Source organism: Oncorhynchus mykiss, chromosome 29, assembly GCF_057628025.1.
Source record: "Oncorhynchus mykiss isolate SJ-2025 chromosome 29, ASM5762802v1, whole genome shotgun sequence".
NCBI classification, from domain to species: domain Eukaryota; kingdom Metazoa; phylum Chordata; class Actinopteri; order Salmoniformes; family Salmonidae; genus Oncorhynchus; species Oncorhynchus mykiss.
In genome coordinates, this window is record NC_143050.1 from 17,915,433 (window position 1) to 17,933,789 (window position 18,357).

The following is an 18,357-nucleotide window of genomic DNA, read 5'->3' on the forward strand; positions in this document are numbered from 1 at the left end:
TCAAACAAGTGTGTTGTGCTTCACTGTCTCCCTCATTGGCTGGGAACACCAGCTGTGTGTCTAGGTCTAAAAGCATGGCATGCACAGATGTAAGAGGGCATAGTTTTAATGGAAAGGCCTGCCTAGAGCAGAGTGACCAATGCCAGCCTCTTTCTCCCTGGTCTGAGTTTGGACCTCTGCTTGGGTGTAATAAGTAATATTGGGCCACTGACAGGCTGAAAGTGGATAGCATTCAGAGAGTTGGACAGTTTACATGTCAGAAAAGCTCCTTGAAGTCCATGCCCAGAATGATTCCTTCCTTCCATGTGCTTACATCGCCATCTGCTGGACATTTTTGTGTATCACTAAAAGTAGTACATTTAATCCGTTTTAATAGCAACACTGAAGTCTAAATGACATGTACGTCATACGCGTCATATTTTCCAATAAAATAATGAAAGACATGATTTAATCATATTTACTGAAATTGCATAGCTGGCTAATGTACTCTGCCCTAAACTATGAGTGGTTAACTTTTTTTGTAAACTCTATTTGATACATAATTGCAACACTATAACCTTGGTCTTCTTTACAAACTGAAAAAAAATGTATTGCGCATGCACAACCTTTCACGGCAAAGCGAACCAAGATGGCGGCTGTTGTTGAAAATGTTGTAAAACTGTAAGTAGCTATGTTCTTTCCCCCTAGCTAGTTAAAGTATGCACATGTGTTTTACGTTTAAATGTAAAGGTCGGTGGTAACAGAAACATGTAAATGGTATAGTAAATTGTCTTAAGATGTTCGGTAAAAGAACCGAATAACTCAGTTTTCAAACTGTGTCAGTACTCATAGCTAAACGGACCTGCTCTGTCAAGTGTTTTTGTATAATGGACACTTTGAAATTAACCAAGTGTCATCATTATATAATCAAACGTTGGGCACTAGTTAGCAAATGTACACGAAGAACTGCATATCCGCAACTCCATCCATAATCCTAATTCCACGCCAGTTTGAAAACACCCACGGTGAGAGAGATGGGATGGTGACATGTTAGTTTACAATCATTAGCATGTTAGCTGGCAACTTGGTTATTAAGTTCAGTTAACTGCAGTGCGTATAGCTAATGTTGTTGTTTTACAATGTAGTCCTTCAAGCTAGAAATTTGTTCAAATCCTGGTGTTCAATCAGTATTATGAATATATCTGCTGACACTGTCTGCATTCGTGGTCCTGGGATGCTTTCATGTGGAAATGGAATGCATGTTTTGTTGTTTAGCTTCCCAACAGAAAATCCATGTCACCACAATGCATTAGTCACTATGACGAACGTCCTTGAGGCATTGTTAAAACTAGCTTTTGCCAAAAGATTAGAGTAATATGAATCAGATGTTCTTCAAGACAAATTCTACCAATAAAAAAAGAAAATGACCATGGCATGCAATGCAACAAATGTTTCAAACTCGTGAACTGCTGTGTGTTCATCACGGAAACCATTTACAGTTTAAGAACCAAATGGAAGCAAACCTACCAGAATTTGTCCAATAGAAATCTCGTTTTCGTTGCAAAATGTTTTTGTTAGGCGTAAACCATTTTGCAACAGAACCTGTGTAATTTTTTATTTAACCTTTATATAAAAAACATCCTGTGGCGGACTGCAATAGCATCGAATAGTCCCCGTGATATGCAACTGTTCAGGGAAGTCCGGAACCAATACACGCAGTCAGGAAAGCTAAGGCCAGCTTCTTCAGGCAGAAGTTTGCATCCTGTAGCTCCAACTCCAAAAAGTTCTGGGACACTGTGAAGTCAATGGAGAACAAGAGCACCTCCTCCCAGCTGCCCACTGCACTGAGGCTAGGTAACACGGTCACCACCGATAAATCCATGATTATCGAAAACTTCAATAAGCATTTCTCAACGGCTGGCCATGCCTTCCGCCTGGCTACTTCAACCTCGGCCAACAGCCCCGCCCCCCCCGCTGCTCCTCGCCCAAGCCTCTCCAGGTTCTCCTTTACCCAAATCCAGATAGCAGATGTTCTGAAAGAGCTGCAAAACCTGGACCCGTACAAATCAGCTGGGCTTGACAATCTGGACCCTCTATTTCTGAAACTATCCGCCACCATTGTCGCAACCCCTATTACCGGCCTGTTCAACCTCTCTTTCATATTGTCTGAGATCCCCAAGGATTGGAAAGCTGCCGCAGTCATCCCCCTCTTCAAAGGGGGAGACACCCTGGACCCAAACTGTTACAGACCTATATCCATCCTGCCCTGCCTATCTAAGGTCTTCGAAAGCCAAGTCAACAAACAGGTCACTGACCATCTCGAATCCCACTACCTTCTCCGCTGTGCAATCTGGTTTCCGAGCCGGTCACGGGTGCACCTCAGCCACACTCAAGGTACTAAACGATATCATAACCGCCATCGATAAAAGACAGTACTGTGCAGCCGTCTTCATCGACCTTGCCAAGGCTTTCGACTCTGTCAATCACCATATTCTTATCGGCAGACTCAGTAGCCTCGGTTTTTCGGATGACTGCCTTGCCTGGTTCACCAATTACTTTGCAGACACAGTTCAGTGTGTCAAATCGGAGGGCATGCTGTCCGGTCCTCTGGCAGTCTCTATGGGGGTGCCACAGGGTTCAATTCTCGGGCCGACTCTTTTCTCTGTATACATCAATGATGTTGCTCTTGCTGCGGGCGATTCCCTGATCCACCTCTACGCAGACGACACCATTCTATATACTTTCGGCCCGTCATTGGACACTGTGCTATCTAACCTCCAAACAAGCTTCAATGCCATACAACACTCCTTCCGTGGCCTCCGACTGCTCTTAAACGCTAGTAAAACCAAATGCATGCTTTTCAACCGATCGCTGCCTGCACCCGCATGCCCGCCTAGCATCACCACCCTGGATGGTTCCGACCTAGAATATGTGGACATCTATAAGTACCTAGGTGTCTGGCTAGACTGCAAACTCTCCTTCCAGACTCATATCAAACATCTCCAATCGAAAATCAAGTCAAGAGTCGGCTTTCTATTCCGCAACAAAGCCTCCTTCAAGCACGCCGCCAAGCTTACCCTAGTAAAACTGACTATCCTACCGATCCTCGACTTCGGCGATGTCATCTACAAAATGGCTTCTAACACTCTACTCAGCAAACTGGATGCAGTCTATCACAGTGCCATCCGTTTTGTCACTGGCCCTCGTCGGCTGGCCCTCGCTACATATTCGTCGCCAGACCCACTGGCTCCAGGTCATCTACAAGTCCATGCTAGGTAAAGCTCCGCCTTATCTCAGCTCACTGGTCACGATGGCAACACCCATCCGTAGCACGCGCTCCAGCAGGTGTATCTCACTGATCATCCCTAAAGCCAACACCTCATTTGGCCGCCTTTCGTTCCAGTACTCTGCTGCCTGTGACTGGAACGAATTGCAAAAATCGCTGAAGTTGGAGACTTTTATCTCCCTCACCAACTTCAAACATCAGCTATCTGAGCAGCTAACCGATCGCTGCAGCTGTACATAGTCTATTGGTAAATAGCCCACCCATTTTCACCTACCTCATCCCCATACTGTTTTTATTTATTTACTTTTCTGCTCTTTTGCACACCAATATCTCTACCTGTACATGACCATCTGATCATTTATCACTCCAGTGTTAATCTGCAAAATTGTAATTATTCGCCTACCTCATGCCTTTTGCACACATTGTATATAGACTCCCCCTTTGTTTTCTACTGTGTTATTGACTTGTTAATTGTTTACTCCATGTGTAACTCTGTGTTGTCTGCTCATACTGCTATGCTTTATCTTGGCCAGGTCGCAGTTGCAAATGAGAACTTGTTCTCAACTAGCCTACCTGGTTAAATAAAGGTGAAATAAAAATGTAAAAAACTTTATAACTAGGCAAGTCAGTTAACAAATTCTTATTTACAATGATGGCCTAGTGGGTTAACTGCCTTGTTCACCGGCAGAACAACATATTTTTTATCTTGTCAGCTCTGGGATTTGGGCCAGCAGCCTTTCAGTTACTGGCCCAATGCTCTAACCACTAGGCTACCTACTTCCCCAAATAATACAAGTAATACGCCCCTGTTGTCTCTCATAGACCTCTTTCCATACCCACTTTCCCGAAAGCTTCTGTATCCCTTTGCCTAAAATGGATTTAAGATTGTCTTAGTGCTACGAAGCTTTGAAGACAGATTTATGTAAGTAAAAAATAGGTTTCACTCAAGCTGTTTCGTGTTGAAAAGCTGAGCCAGCAGAGGCTGCTGCTCCCAACCAGGCAGACCGCTGTTGCCAAGCCAACAAAAGAGCAACTGCTGACATTCTCAACAGTGACTGAGTTCAGGGACACAATGATGTAGTCTGCTTGCCTGCCTCCCCGAGGTGCCAGCTTAAACAGGACCAAAAGGTTTTTAGCTGTGGCTGTGATAGATAAAGGCTTTGAAGTTTGAACAATTTTAAGCCTCTTTTACAACACGCTAGAGCAGTAGAATTTAGACATGATTTGTTTTAGAGGTCGTAGGACACATACCATACCAACCTCTTTATGGTAGAGATGCAATACAGGTACTGTCAGTTGTTGAACTGATGCATGAAGGTTTATTTGTTTAGATCCTTTTGCAGAAGCAGCAGTTACTCTTCCTGGGGTCCACAGTAATGTATCATTCTTCTAACAGTATACACAGGCAGTGTGTTTCCTGGTGCTAACTTGTCCCTGGCTGTTCCTCTCGGTGTGTGGGTGAAGGCTGGGAGAGCAGTGCTACAGAGATGCCATGGAGCAGTGCCATAACTACAACGCCCGGCTATGTGCCGAGAGGAGTGTCCGAATGCCCTTCCTGGACTCTCAGACTGGAGTGGCGCAGAGCAACTGTTACATTTGGATGGAGAAGAGACACAGGGGACCAGGTAAATACATTACACATCTACACAAATTGAAGTCACATACAGTATTTCAACTACTGAGTTCACAGCCTGGAGTAGTAGGCTATATGAGTTTTTCCAGTACACATTTATGTTATAGCCCTGGACACACCTCATTCAACCTGCCAGGGGCTTGATGATTACTAGAATCAAGTGTGCTTGTCTAGGCCACAACGGAAACGTCTACTGTTGGGGGTACTGGAGGACCGGAGTTGTTAAACATTCATCATCTTCTCATGATCTGGAAACGAAAACAAAAGAGATCACTATAGTTCAAGCACTCGGTAGAAATTGTGTTCACCTATGTTTCCAACCACACCAATGTGTCGGAGGAAACACCATACAGCTCTAGCCACAAGGAGTCGCTTGAGCACAATGGGACAAGAACATCCCAGCCAGCCAAACCCTCCCTTAACCCGGACGACGCTCGGCCAATTGTGTGAGTCGGCTCATAGGTCTCCCGGTCGCGGCCGGCTGCAACACAGCCCGGGATCGAACCCGGATCTGTAGTGACGCCTCAAGCGTGCCTTAGGCTGCTGCGCCACTCGGGAGGCCATAAAGTGAAAGTTAATGTCTGTTTTATAGGTCATCATATATGTCTAGGTACATTAGTGTGCATCTTCTGTCCTCTCTCAGGAGTGGCCCCAGGACAGCTGTACACCTACCCATCCCGCAGGTGGAGGAAGAAACGACGAGCCTTCCCCCCAGAGGATCCCCGGCTGGTCTTCCCCCCTCTAAAGTCAGGTACGTCCTAATCATGGGATACTGGTCAGCTTAATAACACTATAACTGTGTTGACGTGTTTGTGTGCCCCTCTGTGCCAGAGTTCTCTGTTGGTTCTTCACTCCTTTGTAAAGGTTGTTTGTGGTTCTCCCTGTCTGTAGAACTGGACTTGGGTTTTAAGAAGGATGCCCTGTCATCATCTGATGGCAGCAGTCTGGAAGCCCTGCTGAAGGGGGAACCCCTGGACAAACGGGGTCCTCCGGAGTTCCATGGGCCAGAAGAGGAGTCCCGTCTGGCAGACTACACTTGTGGGGGAGTCACCCCTGCAGCACGCGTCAGAAAGGTACCGTAGCATGCTCTGGTTGGAGGGATCGTGTGATACATAGCATGGTTTACAGTTTGTTACTCCTCCAATGACATTAGATACTACAGCAACATGCATTCTTCTGTCTATACAGAGAGTCCTGGAGCCAGATGACTTCCTGGATGACTTGGAGGATGAGGACTATGAGGAGGACACCCCCAAAAGAAGAGGCAAAGGAAAGGGAAAGGTGAGTGAAGCTATTTTAAACCAATAATTGTTGTTAATGTTACATTTTGCATTACATTTAGCATAGTCAATTAGCAGACGCTCTTATCCAGAGCCACTTACAGTTAGAGACTCACTTTACTCAATGTTACAGGCATGTGATCTGAAATGGTGGCTGTGTCCCCTGGCACCATGTCTGTACCTATGATTTTGAATATGATGGTGTGTTTGTCCTTAGGGTCGTGGTGTGAGCAGTGCCAAGAAGAAGCTGGAGGCTGCGGCGGCTGCACTGGAGGACAAGGACAAGCCTTACTCCTGTGACAGTGAGTCCCAGCAGGGCCTTGGAGGAGAACAGTGGGAGTGCAGGTGGCTTTGGAGGAGAACAGTGGGAGTGCAGGTGGCTTTGGAGGAGAACAGTGGGAGTGCAGGGGGCTTTGGAGGAGAACAGTGGGAGTGCAGGGGGCCTTGGAGGAGAACAGTGGGAGTGCAGGTGGCTTTGGAGGAGAACAGTGGGAGTGCAGGGGGCCTTGGAGGATAACAGTGGGAGTGCAGATGGCCTTAGAGGAGAACAGTGGGAGTGCAGATGGCTTTGGAGGAGAACAGTGGGAGTGCAGGTGGCTTTGGAGGAGAACAGTGGGAGTGCAGATGGCCTTGGAGGAGAACAGTGGGAGTGCAGATGGCTTTGGAGGAGAACAGTGGGAGTGCAGATGGCTTTGGAGGAGAACAGTGGGAGTGCAGATGGCTTTGGAGGAGCGCCTACTCTCTTTACTCCCTAGGAACTCTCTTGTTGGGAAGCGGACAGTCGGTTGTTTTTCACTCCTGAAATTGTCTTCCCTTGCAGATTAAACTTGGGGTGATGTTGATGTCTTTCTGATTGTCAGTCTGTGAGCGTACTTCTGAGTCTCTCTCTCTATGCCGTCAGTCTGTGAGCGTACTTCTGAGTCTCTCTCTCTATGCTGTCAGTCTGTGAGCGTACTTCTGAGTCTCTCTCTCTATGCTGTCAGTCTGTGAGCGTACTTCTGAGTCTCTCTCTCTATGCTGTCAGTCTGTGAGCGTACTTCTGAGTCTTTCCTTTTCTCTCTTTTCTCTCCTCTCTTTCAGACACTTTCAGACAAAAGCATATTTCACAACCTTCTGGACGAGGTATATTTCTCCTTCTTTTTCCTCTGCCTCCAGTCCAGTCTGCTTACTGCCTGTTTGTCTTTCTCTCGGTGTGTGTTAGCTAACATGTAGAATGCTTTGAGGTTAGTGTTGCTGCCTCCCCCTCGTCCACTGATTAAGGTCTCATTTTCAAGGTATAATTCAATTGACTCAGAGTATAAGTAACTTGAAATGCTTGACGGTGGATTGTGAATGTGTAGTGTGGAGATGTATGATAATGTATGATAAGAGCATCTGCTAAATGACTTAAATGTAAAATGTTAAATATGTATTTCACACATGATATTATTGCATCACATCGTGGTCCTTTGTAGCTCAGGTGGTAGAGCATGGCGCTTGTAACGCCAGGGTAGTGGGTTTGATTCCCGGGACCAACCATATGTAAAATGTATGAACGCATGACTGTGTTGCTTTGGTTAAAGTGTCTGCTAAATGGCATATATCGCATTATCGTATTGCACACACTACAGCCAATCAAATGTAGTCTGTGTTTTCTTTCATGTCATAATCTCTTAACTGAATATGTCTAATTTGCATTTCTTTGCTACATTTCTTTTTTTCTTAATGTCTTGTCCTCCTCACCTGTTTCTTTAGACTGAAATAGTGCCTCTGCTTTTGTGTTGAACCAGCTTGATGTCTGTGCTGGCTGTGTGGATCCTGATGTGAGTGCGCATGGGGGGAGAGATTGTTGAGGAATGCCTAACCTGGGTTCTGCACCATGGACCGTGTTGCACAATGGCCTGGAACTGGCGGTCTGACTCACATCGAGACAGGCGGCCTAAGGTTCAAATGAAATGTTACTTGTCACATGCTTTGTAAACAACCAGTGCAGACTAACAGTCAAATTCTGACTTACGGTTCCTTCCCAACAATGCTAGGGTTAGGGTTGGAACTGGAGGGGTGTAATGGGAGATGGGGGCTGGGAGCTGACCCAGTCAGTAATCTCTTCTAGGTATCAGATGAAGAAATATGATGGGATTGTGTGATGAAATAAGAGAGGGTGATTGAGTGAGTGGATGGATGTCTGGGTGAGCATACCATACCATTGCTCTAGACCAGACACGTGGACACTAATACATCAATATGATTTTCCTCATCAGTAAATAAAGATCAGATCGAGGCGATATCTTTCAGTGGAGAAAAATGTACTCTGTTCTAGTATGAAGGCTACTTAATGGTTTAAGTATGTTTCGTTTTAACACGTGTTGTGTTTGGGGGTTTCTCTGGCAGTCTGTGGGAAGCGTTACAAGAACCGTCCGGGTCTGAGCTACCACTACGCCCACTCCCACCTGGCTGAGGAGGAGGGAGGGGACAAGGAGGAGCCTGAGGTCCACACCCCCACCCCGCCCCAGCCTGAGGAGCCCAAGAGTAAGTCACCATTTGAATGCATTTGAAACCTTTGAATGCAGACCCATACTTATCATTTCATTCTGTGTTTCTCCCTTACAGCACCCAAGAAAGGTCCAGACGGTTTGGCGATACCCAATAACTACTGTGACTTCTGCCTCGGGGACTCAGCCCTCAACCAGAAGACGGGCCAGTCAGAGGGGCTGCAGTCCTGCTCAGACTGTGGACGTTCAGGTAACCCTTCCAACCCTGGCCTTTACCCTGAGAGACAAGGCTAACCTAGGCCTTTCAGACCATTGGTGTATATTTGTATGAGTATGCAAATTAATGCATGTGTGAGTGGTATTTACTTTAGGATGTTATTGAGTGTGTTCCGAGTCAGACGCATGATGGCGTAGTTACAAAGACCAGTAGTAGTATGATGGAGGCTGACAGTTTGTTCACCCATTCTCTGTGTCCAACCCAGGCCACCCGTCCTGCCTGCAGTTCACCCCTGTGATGATGGCTGCAGTGAAGACCTACCGCTGGCAGTGCATCGAGTGCAAGTGCTGCAACATCTGTGGCACCTCAGAGAACGACGTGAGTTGACCTGCAGGCTTCGTACTTATTACTGTAGGATAAATGAAGTGCACTGTATATTTAAAATGAAGTGGTGCGCTGATAAACTGCGTTGTATAATGAGCCTGTTGTCTTTTGTCCAGGACCAGCTTCTCTTCTGTGATGACTGCGATAGAGGCTATCACATGTACTGTCTCAGCCCCCCTATGGCTGAACCTCCAGAAGGTGAGAGCAAGATAATGGATCTATCTGTTCATGATGTACCACTGGGGACCACTTGCCTGTCTAATAGGGGATATTTGAGTCAAAGTTTTTGATGATGACTGTTGTGGTTTTATCTCCGTAGGGAGACAGATTTATCTGAGTAGATTTGGCAGAGCAGAATGTCCAAGTCGAGCTCTCAGGCGGCGTAGCCAGACAACGATAGCACGGCCGGGTGTTTTACTGATGAATCACCGCTTTCAGCAGTTAACTAGCCTTGAAATCTTGAAATGCTTAGTCAATGCAAGGTATTAGAGCACAAAATAGCCTGCACCTTTAAATCCAGTGACTTCAACTGGGCTAATGACCAGATGTGGGTCCATGGAAGACAGGATATTTATAGCAAGTCTGTGTGAGTCACTCACCACTCTGTTTCCTTGTGTCCTCTTAACAGGGAGCTGGAGCTGCCATCTGTGTCTGGACCTGTTGAAAGACAAGGCGTCCATATACCGGACACCTAATGCCCCTCCGTTGTGATGGACCCCCATCCTCTCACAGGTTCTCCATCACTGGTCAGCAGAGAGGAGTGGGTGGGACAGATGTCTTGTGAAAAGGGAAGCATACCTCACCAACCCCCCTTCTAAAACAGGCCTTTCGGGGAAGCATACCTTACCAGCCCCTTGCTGAAAAAGGCCTCGGGTTGGAAGGGAAACGCCTTACCAAGCCCGTGCTGAAACAGGCGGGCCGAAACAGGCAAACCGAGACGGTTTGGAAGGGAAACACCTTACCAAGCCCGTGCTGAAACAGGTCTCGGTTTGGAAGGGAAACACCTTACAAAGCCCGTGCTGAAACAGGTCTCGGTTTGGAAGGGAAACACCTTACAAAGCCCGTGCTGAAACAGGTCTCGGTTTGGAAGGGAAACGCCTTACCAAGCCCGTGCTGAAACAGGTCTCGGTTTGGAAGGGAAACACCTTACCAAGCCTGTGCTGAAACAGGTCTCGGTTTGGAAGGGAAACACCTTACAAAGCCCGTGCTGAAACAGGTCTCGGTTTGGAAGGGAAACACCTTACAAAGCCCGTGCTGAAACAGGTCTCGGTTTGGAAGGGAAACACCTTACAAATATCAGTTTTGCATGTAGAGGAGATAAATAGTTTGATTCAATTAGCATGCCAATGCTTGTTCATAATAAAAACATGTTGAAAGGTTTTGTAAATGTATATGTTTGTATAGAATATAAAGGTGGGAATTATTTAAAAGCTGCTCTCTGTTCAGCCATTACATTCCACTCCTTGACATTCATGTCATTTGCCAAAGACTGGATTGACAAGGAGTGGAATGCTAGCTAAAAAGACTGGATTGACAAGGAGTGGAATGCTAGCTAAAAAGACTGGATTGACAAGGAGTGGAATACTAGCTAAAAAGACTGGATTGACAAGGAGTGGAATGCTAGCTAAAAAGACTGGATTGACAAGGAGTGGAATGCTAGCTAAAAAGACTGGATTGACAAGGAGTGGAATGCTAGCTAAAAAGACTGGATTGACAAGGAGTGGAATGCTAGCTAAAAAGACTGGATTGACGAGTGGAATGCTAGCTAAAAAGACTGGATTGGCAAGGAGTGGAATGCTAGCTAAAAAGACTGGATTGACAAGGAGTGGAATGCTAGCTAAAAAGACTGGATTGGCAAGGAGTGGAATGCTAGCTAAAAAGACTGTATTGACAAGGAGTGGAATGCTAGCTAAAAAGACTGGATTGACAAGGAGTGGAATGCTAGCTAAAAAGACTGGATTGACAAGGAGTGGAATGCTAGCTAAAAAGACTGGATTGACAAGGAGTGGAATGCTAGCTAAAAAGACTGGATTGACAAGGAGTGGAATGCTAGCTAAAAAGACTGGATTGACAAGGAGTGGAATGCTAGCTAAAAAGACTGGATTGACAAGGAGTGGAATGCTAGCTAAAAAGACTGGATTGACAAGGAGTGGAATGCTAGCTAAAAAGACTGGATTGGCAAGGAGTGGAATGCTAGCTAAAAAGACTGGTAGTCAGACTACCTGATGTAGAGACAATATTGATTTAGGAAGCATTGGGCGTTAAGAGGGCCTTACTATTACATCAATCTCTATCTCGGTGACAGAAAGAGGACTTTGGCGTAACTCTTTTTAAAAAAATGTTTAAGGAATTAAAGATTGGGTGTTTGCTGCTGTTGTGGAAAGGGAGTCAGAATGGATGCTGGTTGGTGTGGTGATTGAGTGAATTTTAGTGTATCCTATGTCCACAGCCAGCCTTTTACCAAACATAGTTACCTAATCCATTGGTAGACAACACTGGTCCTGGAGAGCAGTTTGAAATTTTACTGCTAGTAACGTAAGCATTTTGCTGCACCCGGGGGCGGCAGGGTAGCCTAGTGGTTAGAGCGTTGGACTAGTAACCGGAAGGTTGTGAGTTCAAACCCCCGAGCTGACAAGGTACAAATCTGTCGTTCTGCCCCTGAACAGGCAGTTTTAACCCACTGTTCCCAGGCCGTCATTGAAAATAAGAATTTGTTCTTAACTGACTTGCCTGGTTAAATAAAGGTAAAATAAAAATAAAATAAAAATAACATCTGCCAAACTGTATGCGACCAATAAACGTTGATATGCAGCAGTCCTAATCTGGACCCCTTTTTGACTCCTTGTTGTTATGTGTTGGGAGATCGTTTAAAAACAGACAACTACCAAGCACAGGACTTTTTGTTTACCTGCCCATATCAGCTCTGAAGTCTCATCCCAACCTGCTCCACTGTCTCATATCTCAGACTGTCATGCTCTATGATTCCCTTCGTTTATAGCCAGAGGAGGGCAGCAAGGAGCCATTCAAGAGCTACTGGGACTGTGGGGAGATGGAAGAATGTTTTGGGGATGATGTGGAGCCATCAGAGGGTCTAGTCAGAAAGTGGTGTGTTACCACAAACTGCAGACTGGTGTACCTGCACTTGCTATACTGTAGTGTTGTCCTTGGAGGCAACATTTGACTTTTTCATATATAGGACTATACAGTGCATTCAGAAAGTATTCAGATACGTTTGTCATTATGGGGTATTGTGTGTGTGGATTGATGAGAGGGGTAAAAACAATTTAATCCGTTTTAGAATAAGGCTGTAACGTAACAAAATGTGGATGAAGTCAAGGGGTCTGAATACTTCCTGAATGCACTGTAAATACACTGAGTGTACAAAACATTAAGAACACCATCTTAATATTGAGTTCCACCCTCAGAACAGCCTCGATTTGTCGGGGCGTGGACTCTACAAGGTGTCGAAAGCATTCCACAGAAATGCTGGCCCATGTTGACTCCATTGCTTCCCATTAGTTGTGTGAAGTTGGCTGGATATTTTTTGGGTGGTGGACCATTCTTGATACACGTGGGAAACTGTTGAGTGTGAAAAACACCTCAGCGTTGCAGTTGACACACTCACACCGTTGATCCTGGTACCTACTACCATACCCTGTTCAAAAGCACTTCAATCTTTTCTCTTACCCATTTACCCTTTGATTTTCTCTGCTTTTTCCCCAAAGCCGGGTGCAATGCTCTCCACCAGTTTGGCTATGGTTACAATTAGCTACAATTACTTTACCTCAAACTAGTAAAAGTATTTATTTTTTTAAACATTGGATTCATTCTCAGACATGGTCAAAAGGAGAAACAGTAGACGTTGCGCTCTCTACAGACAGTTAACCAAGTGCATGATAATGTGTGCCCTAAACACGGGTGCTCATGGTCTACTCAGATTTGGATTGATCAAGGTGTAAGGAAGTTGTGTAATATCATTTAGCTATACTATCATGTTATATTAATAGCCAACTAACAAATACTAAAGCATCAAACAAGTATGTCTCATTTCATTTGTTTAGCTGTTTGTTTAGAGGCAGTTGCCATTTGGAATATTACGATTTTGGTTCATTTAAAACATTATTTTTTTTAAATCGTCAATGATATTTACTCAGTTGATGTTAAACAGTTTTGGAACTTTATTTGGATTGGAACTCTGTTTCCTTTAGGGTACAAGGTTTTGTCTATTTTTCCAGGAAAATAAAAGATTTGACGCTGTCTGTAATTGGTGCCATGTCATATTTTCTCTATTACCACAGTTGCCTTTCAGGATCACTGAAGCACTGTTGTATCAGTGATGGATCTTTGTGTCTGTGAAACCAAAACATTGGAAATGAATTCTGTACCTTATATTGCAAAGTACAAGGCCTGGTCTTGGTGATCAGATGTAACATTAAGGCACATGGACCAATTCATAACCCTGCTGTTTAATAAACACAAGCCATTTCCTCAGGCTGTGGACGGACCAGTTTACCCATAGAGAGGAACTGAGGGGGAGGGTAGGATGGATTGAAGATAGTCCAGGGCAAAAACAAACTACATGATTACCATATGTAGGCAATGTAATGTTCTTAAGAGAGATACTACTTTTAGGCAGTACCCTATGTAGGTTTTCTGCCATTGCCTGTTCTAGATGTCAATGCACATCACATTTACCAAGTCAGTTCATAAAAAATAAAAAAAACAGTCAAAAGAGCGATTCTACGCCTTGCATGCATGGTGTCTTTTACTAGGGCAGATCTGACTCTTCCTAAGCCAGCAGGTAAAGTTTAGCTTTGAAAATGTTCAGACAGTGCTGCTGATCTTGTGTGTCCTGAAGGAGGCATGATTGCTGTGATAAGCCCTTCCCCAGTTCCTCTGTCCTGGGCCGCACAGCAGCAGTGTCTTGAAGGTGATAGAAGAGCTCGTTGCAGAGGGCGTAGCAGACTGGGTAGATGGTGCTGTTGATTTAGCAGAACCAATAGCCCAGCTGCCACAGCTTCTCAGGCACACAGTAGGAGATGGACACCAGCACCATAGTGTTGTAGGGTGTCCAGGTCAGGATGAAGGCCAGAAGGACAGCACTCAGGGTCCTAGCTGCCTTCTTCCAGATGGTCATGTTCCTCTTGGCTTTGGTCTGCTTGCGGTGTCTGGAGTCTGAAGATATGGAGCATCTCAGGGAGGACTGCCTGCCCTGTGGGCCAGCTGCACTGTCCCTTGCCCTAGACGTTAAGGGTTTGTGGGTCCCTCCAGTGTCCCTGCTCTGGACGTCTCTTAGTGGGATCATGGTTTTAGGGCTTGTATTAGCGCTTACCCCCTGCTGCTTCTGAACTGGTTCTTCCTCTGAGGAGGAGACAGAGACAGTAGGTTCTTCCTAATCTACATTACAGGTGCTGTCTCTGCAACCCTCCCTCTAGCTACCCCTGGTGTTGCTATTCTCCTCTCCCTGCTCTGCTTAGGCTCCTCTCACAGGGAAGCAGCCCTGAGACCCCTCACTGCTCTGTTCCCTTCCAGCAGACACCTTTCTGGACCTGCTCGCACTGCTCATGGTGCTGCTGGAGTAAACAGTCCTTCCCTCAGATCCATGGGAGGCCCCTCCACTGCTCCGAGACCCCAGCAGCCCCTCCAGATCCTGGGCTTCCTTCTCAATCTCCCAGTAGGTCTTCCAGTACAGGATGCCCATCATGGTGACAGGAAGCTCGAAGGCATCGATGGCCATACCGAATGTGAGAGCAGACTCGGTCAGGAACGGGATAGAGCAGTCACCCTTGTCCTGCGAGGACCTGCCCACCATTTGGAGCCAGAACAAGATGGCTGGCCCTCACAGGATAAAGGACGCTGCCCAGGCCGGCTGCCCGGCCCTGTAGCTGAGAGATCTGATGACCAGCGGGTTCATGACAGAGCCACATGGTCCACAGCCAGCCAGACGTAACAGGCCCAGGCCCCAGTGTCCCATGATGATGTAAACAGCATAGAGGTTCATAGAAACCATCCCCAGGTTCAGCAGGAAATCGTTGCTGACGGTGCGTAGTTCACTGTTGACCTGGAAGGAGATCAATGATAGTGACCAAAGAGAGAGGTCCTGTGATGAGTATGATCACCACCACCTCTCATATCTCATGGCCCCCCGATGGATCTGCTGTCACATTGGTGATCTCACTAGTCTGGGAGACACAGGAGTGGTTCATCCTTCACAAAGCGATGCTGAGTGAAGTGGTGGAGCAAAAGTCATTCTTCTTCATGACAGGGAATCGCTGATGAGGACATCTGGCCTGAAGCTATCATCTCAGGGCCAACTGCAGAACACGAGAACAGGTGATCAGCCATGAGCTGGAACACGTTTCCAACAACCATGACTTTTATACATGTTTTCTCATTAATTTAGATCATTTGTTTTAAAACTGTTCGGTTGGTATAATTAGAGAAATGTCATTGTAGTAAATCCCATGATCATTTCTCCAGCAAGGACAGTTCTGTGAAACTCATTAATATATACACACCATTACACACCATGTATGAAGTCCTGCCTTTGTTGACTCAGACTAGGTAACATGGTGTTACTAAGATACATTTATTTTTCATAACTGTTAGTGTTTGATGAGTTTACTGCTGTATGCTAACAAGAGCATATGATTTAAAGGGAGAGAAATGTGTCAGTCAATAATGTTCCTGATGGGGAATTAGTTTACATACAGAATTTAAATAAGCAGTGTTGGTATATGATGGCAATTGTGATAATTGTGAATACTTTGGGATATGAACTTAGTTGTAGTTCTTGTAGGACTACTGATACTGAACGGTAAACTCGATAGTGAGAAATCTACCACTCAATTACATGCTCTAATAATGTATCCCTTTCTGCAAAAATAAACCTAGTAAAGAACTTATTTATGGTCACGATTACTGCCACAATAATTCATTCAATTTACGACTGCTTTAAACAAGTGTTTATATTATGCATCAACCAGTGGAGGCTGCTGAGGGGAGGACGGCTCATAATAACCGCTGGAACAGAGCAAATGAAATGGCATCAAACACATGGAAACCATCTGTTTAATGTATTTGATACACTTCCACTTATTTCGCTCCAGGCATTACAATGAGCCCATCCTCCCCAATTAAGGTGCCACCATCCTCCTGTGCCATCAACACACTTGTATTGGATGGTGTCCATATACCCATAATAAGACAACAGGTTCATGCGATGGTCAATCCCTTGTGGTTGAAGTCGTAAAGGTACAGTATAAAAAAGGAGTTACTAGTCACGGGGCATCCAATGACAGAAACTTTACCACCACTGTCTATTTTGGTCAACCTTGCTGTTTGTGTGTGTAGATTTATTATGCATAATTATTGCTCCTCAAATGGCTTGGTCCTAAGGTGAGGCATGGTGTGTTCTTAGAAGATAAGGTGAGGCATGGTGTGTTCTTAGAAGATAAGGTGAGGCATGGTGTGTTCTTAGAAGATAAGGTGAGGCATGGTGTGTTCTTAGAAGATAAGGTGAGGCATGGTGTGTTCTTAGAAGATAAGGTGAGGCATGGTGTGTTCTTAGAAGATAAGGTGAGGCATGGTGTGTTCTTAGAAGATAAGGTGAGGCATGGTGTGTTCTTAGAAGATAAGGTGAGGCATGGTGTGTTCTTAGAAGATAAGGTGAGGCATGGTGTGTTCTCAGAAGATAAGGTGAGGCATGGTGTGTTCTTAGAAGATAAGGTGAGGCATGGTGTGTTCTTAGAAGATAAGGTGAGGCATGGTGTGTTCTTAGAAGATAAGGTGAGGCATGTGTTAGAAGATAAAACATGAAGAGTACAGAAGAAACTGATGTAACGAGAGGTTCCTGCCACAACATGTGTAGCCTACATAATGTGTCAGGCAGGCTGCTATGCAAACTCAAGCAGCTGACATCCAGCTACCACCTCACAAATAATTTCCTTCAACTTACTTCCTGTACTCCAGTAAATGAGCACATTTAGATAAAAACTTCTCAATGTTTACAGGTGTCAATAAAGCGTTTATTAAAGTGCATGGCAAAGTAATCACCCTGGAAATCTTGATTGGGCTCACACACATGATGATAAATAAGAGCACGATATCTAGAATATATTATTATATTTAGTATAGTTGGGTTAAACTATAGGTCCATGTAACCGATGTGAAATGACTAGCTAGTTAGCGGTGGTGCGCGCTAATAGCGTTTCAATTGGTGACGTCACTCGCTCTGAGACCTTGAAATAGTTGTTCCCCTTGCTCTGCAAGGGCTGTGGCTTTTGTGGAGCGATGGGTAACGATGCTTCGAGGGTGGCTGTTGTTGATGTGTGCAGAGGGTCCCTGGTTCGAGCCCAGGTAGGGTGAGGAGAGGGATGGAAGCTATACTATTACATTGGTACCGTGACCCGGATCACTGGTTGCTGCAGAAAAGGAGGAGGTCAAAAAGGGGGCGAGGAGAGGGACGGAAGCTATACTGTTACATCTACATAGTTCTGTTCTCACTAATTCACACGCATGCGCACACACACACACACAGTCTTTCCACATGTCTGTATTTCAGAATTTCAAATCTGAACCCTAGATCATCTTTTAATTAATATTTTAGCTGTACTTGTTTTCTGCCGTGTGATTTGCAACACAATATTCACACAGTTGTATATTGTTGTGAGCTCAGAGTGCTGGCGCAGTGGGAATGGATTGGCTGTTATGTTTAACATCCACAATTAGGGCTGGTACAATGACAAGAATGAAATGACTTTTACAACCCTTTCATCTGCTGTGTTTGGTGCCTGACAGCACCAGGAACAATGTATCATATTGGATGATGCCATATCACACTGGATATGTTGTAAAAAGGATCTGTTGTTATAACTGGGAAAACTGAATTACCTTGTTATTTTCAATTTACCAGCCTCTCATCTGTGGATCCAAATGAAGATAAGGAAATGGGGGTTTCAGTCCCCAATATGTTCATCATTAGGACTCCGATGGGAAACGTGTGTGTGCGTACGTACTTGCAGCATGTGTGCATGTACTGTACATGAGTGGATGGCAGTGTGTGCAGCATATGGTAAGCAGAGATGGGTTTCTGTCTGCATGGCTCC

General features: G+C 45.2%; 1 protein-coding gene and 1 pseudogene across 4 annotated transcripts; one reads left to right on the plus strand and one right to left on the minus strand.

The window, feature by feature from the left end:
- Positions 1 to 410: 410 nt before the first annotated feature.
- On the plus strand, positions 411 to 13,514 carry LOC110510010 (zinc finger protein ubi-d4). Of its 4 annotated transcripts, none has more exons than XM_021591270.3 (12): positions 595 to 660; positions 4,730 to 4,890; positions 5,542 to 5,649; positions 5,790 to 5,971; positions 6,087 to 6,179; positions 6,396 to 6,480; positions 7,259 to 7,300; positions 8,549 to 8,686; positions 8,768 to 8,899; positions 9,132 to 9,244; positions 9,367 to 9,448; positions 9,879 to 13,514. In XM_021591270.3, exons 1-12 carry the CDS (start codon positions 629 to 631, stop codon positions 9,959 to 9,961), a joined length of 1,251 nt encoding a protein of 416 aa, XP_021446945.1. In that variant the 5' UTR covers positions 595 to 628; the 3' UTR covers positions 9,962 to 13,514. The 4 variants fall into 4 exon arrangements, with proteins under 4 accessions (XP_090082811.1, XP_021446945.1, XP_036823568.1 ...); XM_036967674.2 differs by having other exon boundaries at positions 597 to 660; positions 4,662 to 4,890; positions 9,879 to 12,071; XM_090226685.1 differs by lacking the exon at positions 7,259 to 7,300 and having other exon boundaries at positions 411 to 660; positions 4,662 to 4,890; positions 9,879 to 12,071.
- A 560-nt stretch (positions 13,515 to 14,074) lies between these two features.
- On the minus strand, positions 14,075 to 15,498 carry LOC149970379 (muscarinic acetylcholine receptor M3-like; annotated as a pseudogene).
- Between the last annotated feature and the right edge of the window lie 2,859 nt (positions 15,499 to 18,357).

Excerpts from the sequence above, each read along its gene's own strand:
- LOC110510010 (XM_021591270.3), top strand. The coding sequence starts at position 629 with ATGGCGGCTGTTGTTGAAAATGTTGTAAAACT. Across the intron at positions 7,301-8,548 it reads TTCACAACCTTCTGGACGAG|TCTGTGGGAAGCGTTACAAG; the intron begins GTATATTTCTCC and ends TTTCTCTGGCAG. Across the intron at positions 8,900-9,131 it reads CTCAGACTGTGGACGTTCAG|GCCACCCGTCCTGCCTGCAG; the intron begins GTAACCCTTCCA and ends TGTCCAACCCAG.